This window comes from Vipera berus, assembly GCF_964194415.1.
Source record: "Vipera berus genome assembly, chromosome: 13".
In the NCBI taxonomy this organism is placed as follows: domain Eukaryota; kingdom Metazoa; phylum Chordata; class Lepidosauria; order Squamata; family Viperidae; genus Vipera; species Vipera berus.
The window spans coordinates 3,521,966-3,533,779 of record NC_138216.1 but is presented as its reverse complement, the minus strand read 5'-3'; the positions used below and the strand labels follow the sequence as shown (position 1 = coordinate 3,533,779).

The 11,814-nt window shown below is 48.3% G+C and overlaps 1 protein-coding gene across 1 annotated transcript in view; it reads left to right on the top strand.

Annotated features, from left to right (window-relative positions):
* The window catches only part of RNF216 (ring finger protein 216), a 50,772-nt gene that overhangs the window by 29,495 nt on the left and 9,463 nt on the right, over positions 1–11,814 (top strand). The window contains exon 14 of the mRNA XM_081338436.1: positions 8,032–8,129. Within this exon, the coding sequence (XP_081194562.1) occupies positions 8,032–8,129 (98 nt within the window). The remainder of the gene's footprint in view (positions 1–8,031; positions 8,130–11,814) is intronic.

Genomic DNA, 11,814 nt, shown 5'->3' with positions numbered 1-11,814 from the left:
TTGAAGGCCACTGACCTACGGGGTCCTAAAAAAAAAAGTCAGTTCCCGGTTAGATCAGGCCAGTCCCTTCTCTTTCATTGCCCAGTCAGCCCAGGTGACTCATAGCTTTGTGGTATCCTGCTCCTAGATGGAGGTGATATGGAGACCAACCTCCGTGGCCTCCACGAACATCCCAAGAAGCAGCTTCAGCCACCACATCAGTTCCCTGACATCTCTGGGGCTGTCTGGATAATTCCACAGCTATGCTGGGCCTCGGGCGGGCAGCGTCTGGCGGCGTTTTGCCGCTCCAGCCAAAAAACAAAAAGAAAGGGCCAAGCTGAAGCTCCGGGTCACAGTTGTCTCGCTATGACCTCGGAGAGCCCTTGGTCTTTTGTTTCCTAATTTGGTCAGAGAATAAGCCAAGCTTTTCTTGCTTAACCTCTTTCTTCAGAGAGAGGAAGAAAAAGACTCTTCCTTTAACATTTTGGAGCAGAAGAGGAAGTGATAGCTCTGGAAAGATCTGCAATGTAGTCTCGCTTCCTTTGCACTGCGTGCGTGTGCGTGTTTGTGCGTGTCCTTTCTAAAACCAAAAAAGGGTCTACCAATGGAGAGAACGGTGCTGGGAAGTTTCTGAAGAACATCAACTGATCTTGTTCAGATGTCTTCATGGCTAGAGATAGAAAGAGAGAGAGGACTAAGGCTGGACGGAGCCTGCCCCTTGGAGTCTGTTGTCTTCTCCAGACACAAGCAGATAGTCCAAAGAGTGAAAGGATTCTTTAATTAAAGGAAATTACAAGAATTAAAGGAAAGAGGAGAGGGATGAGGGCGGTCCTTGGTGCTCTCTGAGCTCGCTTGTTTTCTTGCAGATGTTTCGTGACCCAACTAGGCCGCTTCATCTGGTGCTGCTGCTGATGTTCCCTAGTTTGGGTCTCACGAAACATCTGCAAGAAGACAACCCAGCTCAGAGAGCACCAAGGACACACACGCACACACACCCCTCATTTCAACACTGAGCTACAAATATTCTCCTTTAAAGAGGACAGAGTTGGCTGGTTGGGAAAAAAAATTATTTTATCAAAGACTTCGTTTGAACTAAAGTTGAATATGTATGATTGCAAGATGTGTTGGTTCTGCACCATATTCTCATTTTTATTTTTATTTTTGGGTAATCCCATTTATATCCCGCCCTTCTCCGAAGACTCAGGGTGGCTTACAATCTAAGAAGCACAAATCAATGTGCTTAGCAATAGCCTTCATTCTATGTATATGCTTGCTTATTAGGGCTTTCACAAACACACCCAAGCGGCATTATTACAAAGTCAGCTTATTGCCCCCAACAATCTGGGTCCTCATTTTACCTACCTAGGAAGGATGGAAGGCTGAGTCAACCTTGAGCCTGTTGGGACTCGAACCTGCACTAATTGCAGGCAGCTGGTGTTACTTAAGGAGGCCTTAGCCCACTGCTCCACCAAGGCTTTTTTCTTCTTCTAACAGAAGAGGCCAAAGGCTGGCTCAAGGTTTTTGCCTCTCTAGAATAAAATAAGGGCAAGGGAACGGGGTCTTTTCACTCCACTTCACTTCACTTCACTTCCATCTTCACTCCGTTCTCTTAGCGTCTGCTCCTTTTGCAAAACCCTGAATTGAAAACCCTCAAAGGGCAGTCTTTGCAGCTCAGGGTTGAAATGAGGGGTTCTCTGAGCTGGGTGGTTTTCTTGCAGATGTTTCATGACCCAACTAGGTAACGTCATCAGTTCTAGAAGGAAGTGGGGTTTATAGAGAGAAAGAGGAGGACTGTGGGGTCTTTGGTGTTCTCTGAGCTGGGTGGTTTTCTTGCAGACGTTTCGTCACCCAACTAGGTAACATCATCAGTTCTTGGGGGAGTGGGAGCAAGGAGGAAGAATTGTTGATTGGGGTTTTGGTGGCCTGTTCATGGTGCTGCTAAGCCCCCAAAGAAGAGGGGAGCCAAGCTATTCTCCAAAGCACCTGAAGAAGGCAGGACAAGAAGCAACAGATGGAAACTAACCAAGGAGAGAAGCAACCTGGAACTAAGGAGAAACTTCCCGACAGTGAGAACGATTAACCAGTGGAACAGCCTGCCTCCAGAAGTTGTGGGTGCACCATCACTGGAAGCTTTCCAGAAAAAATTGGATAGGCATTTTGGTCTGGAAAAGTATAGGGTCTGATTGAATCGGCGGTATGAACATTTGGACTAGCCAACTACTTGCATCCCGACGGTCTCTGCCCGTAAATTGAGGATCAAAGGATGCTCTTGAGGGAAACGGCTTCTCTCCGTTGTTGCCCTCTGGTGCAAACAGAGCAGATGCTTGCGTGAGGAGGCGGGCGCCAGTGGAACGCGATGCGCAGCCCTGGCCAAGTCTTAGGCCCGGCTGCAGTTTTGGAGAATGAGGTCAGAAGTGCTGGGAGCCAAGGGGAGTCAAAACACTGGAGCTGCCCTCTCAAAGCCAGGCGGTCAGCTGGGAAAAAAAACAACTGCTGGAAGCAGAAATATGCCTGCTATGAAGCCATCTAAATACCAGACAGGCTGTGAGCTGCCTCTTCCATCAGCTATCCCTGGCAGCACTGCCTCGGCATTAACTGGTGCACAGCCAGAAGCTAACACTTGGGATGTTCCTGGTAATCTGTAAGGAGAGTGCAGTGGTCACAAGCGCGAGGACCGAGCAGCAAAACATAGACGGAGGGCAGGAGAAAAGTGGGCAGAACCAGGGCAAAAACCGAGATTGGGTTCAAGCTTCAGCAGCCGTGTTCTGTTTTAAGCGTTCCGTAAGTTCCCCCTTAGGGACGCGGTGGCTCAGTGGGTTAGGACGCTGAGCTTGTCGATCAGAATGTCGGCAGTTTGGCGGGTCGAATCCCGAGTGCCGCGTAGCAGAGTGAGCGCCTGTTACGTGTCCCAGCTTCTGCCAACCTAGCAGTTCGAAAGCACGTAAAAAATGCAAGTAGAAAAATAGGGACCACTCCGGTGGGAAGGTAACAGCGTTCCGTGCGCCCTTGGCGTGTAGTCATGCCGGACACATGACCACGGAGACGTCCTCAGACAAGCGCTGGCTCTTTGGCTTTGAAACGGAGATGAGCACCGGCCCCTAGAGTCGGAAACGACTAGCACGCGTGTGCGGGGGAACCTTTACCTTTAAGTTCCCCCTTTGGCGTGTGGAAAATGAAACCCGGGTCATTTTTGAAGAGGGTCAGGAGGCTGCGTGCAATTCTCTCTTCTCGCCACGAGCATCTTGTTCTAGGTAGCCCCAGAGGTTGGAGGGATGGGATGAAGGTAGGAGGGGGCGGGCAAAAAGTGGAGCTGCTTCCTTTTATAATCCAGTTTTAAAAAAAAAAAATTAAAATTTATTTCAAGAGGCCTACGGCCCTCTGGAGGAGAGAAACTGCGTTTTTGCTGGTTTCGGAAGAAAAGCAACCTCTTAACAGGGTGGCGCTTTAAGTTTTTAATTTTAACCTTGAGGAGGTTGGTGTCTTACAGGCCTGCCAAGGTTCTACTCTCATCCCGCCTGTGTAGTTACCCAAAGTTGTGGGTTCTTAAATCTGGCTGGTCCAGCTTTACTTCAGGACAGTTTTTCAGGGGTTTTGCAGTGGCTGTCAAGCCCTTGCCAGGGACGGCCAGCAGGGGGCCCCAAAACCCTGGATTTTGAAGATTTGCTTCCCACCCCCATTTTCTCCAAGCCAACCCAGAGCATCAACTTTTATCAATTAAATCCATTAAATTGATCAGGATCTTTCATCTTTCTTTAAAGGTAGTCCTCAACATAGGAGAGCAGCATGTTGGTGCTGTCTGAGCTTGGCATTTTCGTGACCCAAACTAGGTAACATGATCAGTGCTAGAAGGGGGGAGGGGTTTACAAAGAGGAGGAGGAGGAGATGAAGATAACAATGAAGAAGAACAAGAAAAAGGAGGGGGAGGAGAGGTCCTTGAGCTCTGTGAGCTGGCTTGTTTTCTTGCAGACATTTCATTATCCAAACTACATAACATCATCAGTGCTAAGGTTTGCAAAGAGGAGGAGGAGATGAGGAAGAAGAGGAAGAAGAAGAAGAAGAAGAAGAAAAGAAGAAGAAGAAGAAGAAGAAGAAGAAGAAGAAGAAGAAGAAGAAGAAGAAGAAGAAGAAGAAGAAGACAACAACAAACCTCCAGGAGCAACAACAACAAACCTCCAGGAGCAACAACAACAAACCTCCAGGAGCAACAACAACAAACCTCCAGAAGCAACAACAAAAAACCTCCAGAAGCAACAACAAAAAACCTCCAGAAGCAACAACAAAAAACCTCCAGAAGCAACAACAAAAAACCTCCAGGAGCAACAACAACAAACCTCCAGAAGCAACAACAACAAACCTCCAGGAGCAACAACAACAAACCTCCAGGAGCAACAACAAAAAACCTCCAGGAGCAACAACAACAAACCTCCAGAAGCAACAACAACAACAAACCTCCAGAAGCAACAACAAAAAACCTCCAGGAGCAACAACAACAAACCTCCAGGAGCAACAACAACAAACCTCCAGAAGCAACAACAACAAACCTCCAGGAGCAACAACAACAAACCTCCAGGAGCAACAACAACAAACCTCCAGGAGCAACAACAACAAACCTCCAGGAGCAACAACAACAAACCTCCAGGAGCAACAACAACAAACCTCCAGGAGCAACAACAACAAACCTCCAGGAGCAACAACAACAAACCTCCAGGAGCAACAACAACAAACCTCCAGAAGCAACAACAACAAACCTCCAGAAGCAACAACAACAAACCTCCAGAAGTTGTGGGCGCTCCATCACTGGAGGCTTTCAGGAAGAGACCGGACAACCATTTGTCCGAAATGTTAGAGGCTCTCCTGAGCTTGGAGCAGGGGGTTGGACTAGAAGACCTCCAAGGTCCCTTCCAACTCTCTTATTCTCTTCTGTTAGTCATTGCTGCTTCTTAGTTTATCTAGCAAGCTCACCCTATTTTTCCAAATCTGAGACAGAAGAATCCTTTGCAAAAATAGAAATGTCCCGAGTCTTTTTTCCCCTCAGTACTGGAATTAACCTGGCTTTTGCAGAGACTCTGCGTCCTGCTGCTTTAAGAAACAAAGGTAGCTTGTCTGTTTTTCTCCTTCAGGACCAAAAAAAACACACGGTAACTCCCTTCCAACATCTGGTGATGTTTTTCAGAAGACACAGCTGCTCAGGAGGGGGCAGACTCAGCCAGATCTTCAAGGTCGCTCCTCAAATGAGCCGTCCACAATGGGCAATTATTCCGTTTTGTTTTTTTAATTTTTGACCTTCCTCTTTGGCAGGTGTTGTTTTCATAATTCCCAAAAGCCAGCATCCAAAAAAAGTTTGTCCGGCATTTGGAACACGGCTGCAAAACTTTCTGTAATTCCCTAATCCCAGCCTGTCTGCTAAGGGTTAAACATGCGCTGTGTTTTGCTTTTTTTTTTTAGAGAAAAGTGTTCCTTTTTCTTCCAAATCCTGTGCCTGATCCTTCTCAGCCCTTTGGAGCATGGGAACCAGCACTAATCAAATCACTAGATCCTTTTTTCTTCCTGGAAGACACGGGTTTTCTGCTTGCAAACACATTCGCACTGCGCGGTGACTGTTCAAAGTTACAGCGGCACTGAAAAAAGGTGACTTAGGGCCCCTTTTCACAAAAACCCATAAAAATTCAGCCGCTTAGCGGCTGACTCGCATTTACGACGGTGGCAGCGTCCTGGGATCACGTAATCCCCTTTGGCCACCTTCTGACAGCAAAGTCAAAATGGGGAAATCGGATTCGCTGAACAACCGTGTTGCTAACGTCACAACTGCAGCGATTCGCCAAACAGCTGTGGCAGGAAAAGTAAAAATGGGGCAAGGCATAACAGCTGTCTCACTCAGCGGCATAAATTTTGGGCTCCGTTGTGGTCGTACGTTGAGGACTACCTGTATTTATTATTTCAATTTGCACGGCCATCCACTCATCATGCAACCCTGGGGTTTCAACAGGGGATTAAAAGCCACTGGGGAAAAATGCAACAGGAACAGGGCAGATGGCCGCCTGCTTGACACCCCAAAATTTGGTGTTTTTCCTGCTTTCTGGAAGACCGTAGTGTTTGGGCACTGAGCGATCACGCCCTGCGAAAAGAGCACCGCTGGTTGCCTTCTCTGTTCAAAATATCTTTTTCTGCTCCTTACGGTTTGCAAGGTGTCACGATAGCATTATTCCAGACTCTGCGTGTCTCTCTGTGTGCAATGACTTTGAATAGTTCACGCTGATTAACGGTTAATTGCATGGGTCTGGAGAGGGTTTAACTCCGTGCTTTTCAACCATGCCTGGCTGAGGAATTCTGGGAGTTGAAGTCCACAAGCCATAAAAGGGCCAGGTTTGAAGACCCCTGGACTAATTTAACAAGTGTGCAGTGATTCACGTAAACCCTGTGGCAAGAAAGGCCACAAAATGAGGCAAAGCTGTGGTGTTTTGCTTAGCAACATCGATTTGGGGGGTCTGTCGTGGCCGTAACTCAAGGACTTCCCGTAGTTGAAGGGAACCTGTGAGAGGGTTCTGGAAAAGGCGGCCAAGCCAGGTCTGCGGAGATCGGAGCTTTTGAAATGGAAACCTACCTTTTTCTCTCTCTCTCCTTTTCTGAATTCTCACAAACTGGAATTGTGATGCAAGACTTGGCAAGTCCTTTGCCAACTTCTCCTTTTTCCCCCCTTCCATTTGTGTCGGAGAACAGCCCATAGATGCTCCAGAGTTGTTTTACTACAGGCTTGCCCTTCAACACACAGTTTCTTGCTTTCCTTGCACAAGCCTTGCAAGGCCGTAAATATCTTGATTGCACAACCCCACTTTTCTGCAGCAGAGTCACAAAAGAGACCCATGCAAATAAACATGGAAATTGACCCTGGTGTTGAAACCTTCCTGTGTGTTTGTTTTGCGGTATCCCTTCGTCCCATCCATGGGAAAAATAAAACAAATAATAGTTTAGTTATCTGCCCCAAAGTACACATTGTCCTCGACTTACGGCAACAATTTGAGCCCAACTTTTATGTTGCTAAGCCAGACATGTATTCAGCGAATCTTGCCCCGTTTTACAATCTTTCTTGCCACGGGTGTTTAGCGACCGGTCAATGTTACAGTGGCACCATACCACCCCCGACATATGACCCTTTTTCACACTTAACAACCGCTGCAGCACCCCCCAGAGTCCTGTGATCAAAATTCCCACACTCTTGGCCGCTGATGTGTGCTTAACAACGGTTGCGGGTTCCCAGGGTCACGTGATCAGCTTTTGGGGACCGTCTGACGAGCCGCGTTAGCCGTGTTGCTAACTTAAAAACTGCAGAGATTCGCTTAACGGCGGTGGCAAGTAAGGCCATAAAGCAAGGCCAAGCTCCCTTGACAGATGTCTCACTTAGCAGCCAGAAATGTTGGCCTCCGTTGTGGTCACAGGTCGAGGACTCGCCGTATATATTTACAGCTCTTCTGCAGAAATACACCGTCCGTTGCTAGCTTCGTGTCCAATGAACACGCTTAGCTCTTCCCGTCGCGCAGAGCTTCACGGTCCACTCGAGCCTCCTTGACGCTTGGCAAGGAGCGGTGTAGCTAATCCTTCTGGATCCTTTGCTGATGGAAACCATCCAGCCTCAGCAGCTCGTGTCAACGTTTATCCTTTCCCAAACCCATTGAGGTTGGCTTGGCAATCTTCCTTTCCTCCACTCTGCAGCTGTTGACAACGTGCTTCATCTTTTTATCGCCCTCCACGCAGGCAGCCTGGTGTTGTGTGGGATGAAGTCCAGGGGTTCTTTTTTTGGGGGGGGGAGGCTGCTCTGATCCACAAGGTGGCAATATTAGCTGCTGAATTAAATCCATCCTTTGGATGGCCCTTTCGGTACAAGTCAAGAAAGCGGTTCTCCTGAGGTTCTGGAGATGGTTATCTTCAGAGAGCGACATGGGGGTGGGGGGTTGGAGGGTGAATCTCTCTCCCAGAATCTATAGGTTGAAACGCACAGGTTGCTTTGTGATCTCTGTCTGTGTCTCCTTGGCTTCATGTCTCTGCCTGCTTTTCCAGGAAACCTGCAGGAAATGCCAAGGCCTGTGGAAGGAACACATGAACCTCAGCTGTGAACAGCTGGCCGAAAAGGATGACATCAAATACAGGACATCCATGTAAGTGTCTTTAGCGTTGGGACCGGGGGGGGAGGGGTGGGCAGAAGAAAACAAACCTCACCCCATCCAGATGCCAACAGTTCTGCAAATGTCGCTCTGATGTACTAGCATTTTGCTTCTTAACCCATTAAAAAAAAAAAGAACGAGGAGTCTGGTCCTGTAGCACCTCCTCTGAGGAACACATTCTGTTAAAAGGCACAAACTTTGGCGCTTTTCCTGATTTTTTTTTGTTTTGTGTTTGGTTTTGGTGCCCTTAGACCAGGGGTAGGCAACCTCGGCTCTTTTATGACTCGTGGACTTCAACTCCCAGAATTCCTGAGCTAGCATGAGGGAACTATGGCCGCCTCATGACTCGTGGACTTCAACTCCCAGAATTCCTGAGCCAGCCATGCTGAGGGGAAAGAGAGAGGTTTCTAAGCTGAGCCATGCTGATTCAGGAATTCTGGGAGTTGAAGTCCACGAGTCATAAAAGAGCCGAGGTTGCCTACCCCTGCCTTAGACTAACTTCTCCGTGACCTGTTGAAATTTGAGTAAGGAGACTGGTACTTTTTTCTCAACGAATTGGCTTCTTTATTCAAAGTGCTGGGGGGGGAGAGAGAGGAGGAGCGAGAGGAGGAAGAAGGAAGGATGGAGAGGAGAGGGGAAGAAAGGAAGGGAAAAAGGAGAGAGGGAGGGGAAGGAAGGAAGGAAGCAGAGGAGAGAGGAAGGAAGGAAGGATGGAGAGGAGAGGGGAAGGAAGGAAGGAAAAGAGGGAGGGAGGGGAAGGAAGGAAGGAAGCAGAGGAGAGGAAGGAAGGAAGGAGAGAGGGAGGGGAAGGAAGGAGAGGAGAAGGAAGGAAGGAAGGAAGGAGAGAGGGAGGAGAAGGAAGGAAGGAAGAAAAGAGGAGAGAGGTCCTTAGTCTTCTTGACCACCTACAACAGAAGTCAAAATCTCCTCCTCCTTACTACAAGCGCGGAAACCTCTGTGCCATTCTGGGGGAGTGGGGGTGGGGGAAAGATACCTGGAGCCCCTTCCATTAACTGGAGGGGTGTTCTGAAAACCTGATGCTGATCTACAAGGCGCTAGAGCACATTTCCAAAGCAGCAGAGGGGAGAGCAAAAAAAATCTCATCCAAAGAGAAGAGAAGCGGTGCAAAAGCTGGTGCGATAGAACAAATGCGACATTCTGTTCCTCTGGCCTTGATGCTCTCGAGAGAGCATCGGGTGAAAGGAGGCCAAGGATTTTGCCTGCCCGATTACTGTGCCGAAAAAGGGTGCAAGGCAAGGGGAGTAAAAATGGGGTTAATGAGATGCCCGCTGTTTTTATGCCCCATCCTGTCGTTCTGCCCTTCGTTCCCCCATTGCCTTGCCAAAAAACTTTAGGTAAAAGGTAAAGGTTCCCCCGCACACGCGTGCTAGTCGTTTCCAACTCTAGGGGCCGGTGCTCATCTCTGTTTCAAAGCCGAAGAGCCAGCGCTTGTCCGAGGACGTCTCCGTGGTCATGTGGCTGGCATGACTAGACGCCAAAGGCGCACGGAACGCTGTTACCTTCCCACCGTAGCGGTCCCTATTTTTCTACTTGCATTTTTACGTGCTTTCGAACTGCTAGGTTGACAGAAGCTGGGAACGAGTAACAGGCGCTCACTCTGTTACGCGGCACTCGGGATTCGACCCGCCAAACTGCCGACCTTCTGATCGACGAGCTCAGCGTCCTAACCCACTGAGCTTATAAAAAAAAAAGAGAGAAAGAGACTTTTTTTAAAAAAAAAGCTTCCGTCGCGCTGCTATTCTTCCGCAGGTTATATTTATCGAGGGAGGGGGTTGGATCTAATAATACACCGGCGTTTCCGCTTTATTTTCTGAAGGAGAGGGGGAAGGAAGACCCCGGCGGGCTGTCCTTGTTCAGCGAGGTGATGTCTCTTGGCCAGCCGCTGGGCCCAGCTGAAACTTTACACAATGAGACTTCCTGTTTGAGCCAAAAGGAAGAGGCTCAGCTGGAGTTCAGATCTACCTTCCTGCTTTTGCTCAGGATTTCCTGTTGGGAAAGACGGGATGGGAATAGCCCAGAGGAGAACGGATGGACTTCGCGCTGAGTTATTGTTTGCCCCAAATCACAAATGCAACGAATGACCGAAAAAGGAATTGGTTGCTTTTTATGTACACTGAGCGTTTGTGCACCGGAGGCAAACTCCTTGGGTCTCCGATCACACTTGGCCAATAATGAATTTCCGTTCCTAGTCTAAATGGGATCTGGTGAAGGGCAGTTGGGCTGCTGCAGAGAAGAATTGGTAGGCTTGAGCTAGGAGACCTCAACATGATCCTAGGGTTGCTGTTCTGAATGCATTGTGGGTCGATTCCCTCGCAGTCTCCTTAGGACTGCGTGCAAACCCTTCATTTGTGTTTTTTTTCACTCTGCTAAATACAATGACTCTCTTTTATTTTTCATTCTTTCTGCGCTCTGCAAGGTTAGGGACGCATCTGCCTTGATTACCGATGGAGACAGAGTTTGCATTCTGAGGCTAGAAATTTGCACGCTATCTTGTTTAAAAATCGTTTCCTGGTCTTATTTCCTGATCATGGAGAAGAGCCCCTGCTTATATGTTTTCCTAAGTGAGGTGGCTACTAGCATTGTTCTCTTTCCCCCCCCCCCCCCCTGCTCTGCAAGCCAGGACTGCTAACAATTGTTCTGCAAAGAGAAGATTGCAGAGCAGCCCTTTTAGCATCTCTGGAGGATGTAGTGGTAGCAGAACCCAATCCAGGGTGGCTGTTTTCACAAACTGTGATCAGAACAAAGTGGCTTGGTGCAGGAATGAGCAACTTGCTAGCTTTAGAGAGAAAGGACTGAGGTTTTCATACAAAGGGACTGGACCATTTCTTGCACCTGAATTGAGACAGGATGTTTCACCATTTCCTGAGTTTAGTGGGTGGGGAGGTGTTTTTTTTTAATTTTTAAACCAGTTTTGAGGCTTAGATGATAGCCTTTGACTATCTGCCGTTTCCAACTATGGGAAATTGTGTTGACAGCTTTTAACAGCTGTAGCTGTGTAGTGTAGAGGAGGGGGAAAGTAGGCTTGGAGACAGCCCGGAGGGTTGGGGGGCGGGCGGGTGCCGTTAGCTGGGGAAAACAGGAAAGGGTGAGAAGGAAACTCAAGATTGTACCACCTTGTGTCTCTTTAGCATAAGAGGAAGGGAAGGAGACACTGTCGAGATTGTGTTGTCCTGCCACATAACAATAAAGTAGTTCTTGGGGGTCTGTTTTCCTGATCTGTCTCAAAGATGGAAGCTGCAGAACGATTTAAAAGTCCATACAGTCCTGGAACATCCGTTGCGCAAGCATGGCTGAGTGTGATACGAGAACTCACCCGAAATGCATCAAAGGTCTGCAAATGCTTGAAATGGTTAAGAGGCTCACAATAGACTCTGTAAACCGCTTAGAGAGGGCTGTGAAGCACTATGAAGCGGTATACAAGTCTAAATGCTGTTGCTATTGCCCTTCCTTCCTTCCCTTCCCTTCCCTTCCCTTCCCTTCCCTTCCCTTCGGTTAGAATGCAGTAGTGCAGGCTAATTCTGCCCACTGCCAAGAGTTCGATCCTGACCAACTCAAGGTTGACTCAGCCTTCCATCCTTCCGAGGTCGGTAAAATGAGGACCCAGATTGTTGGGGGCAACAAGCTGATTCTGTAACCGCTTAGTGAGGGCTGGAAAGCA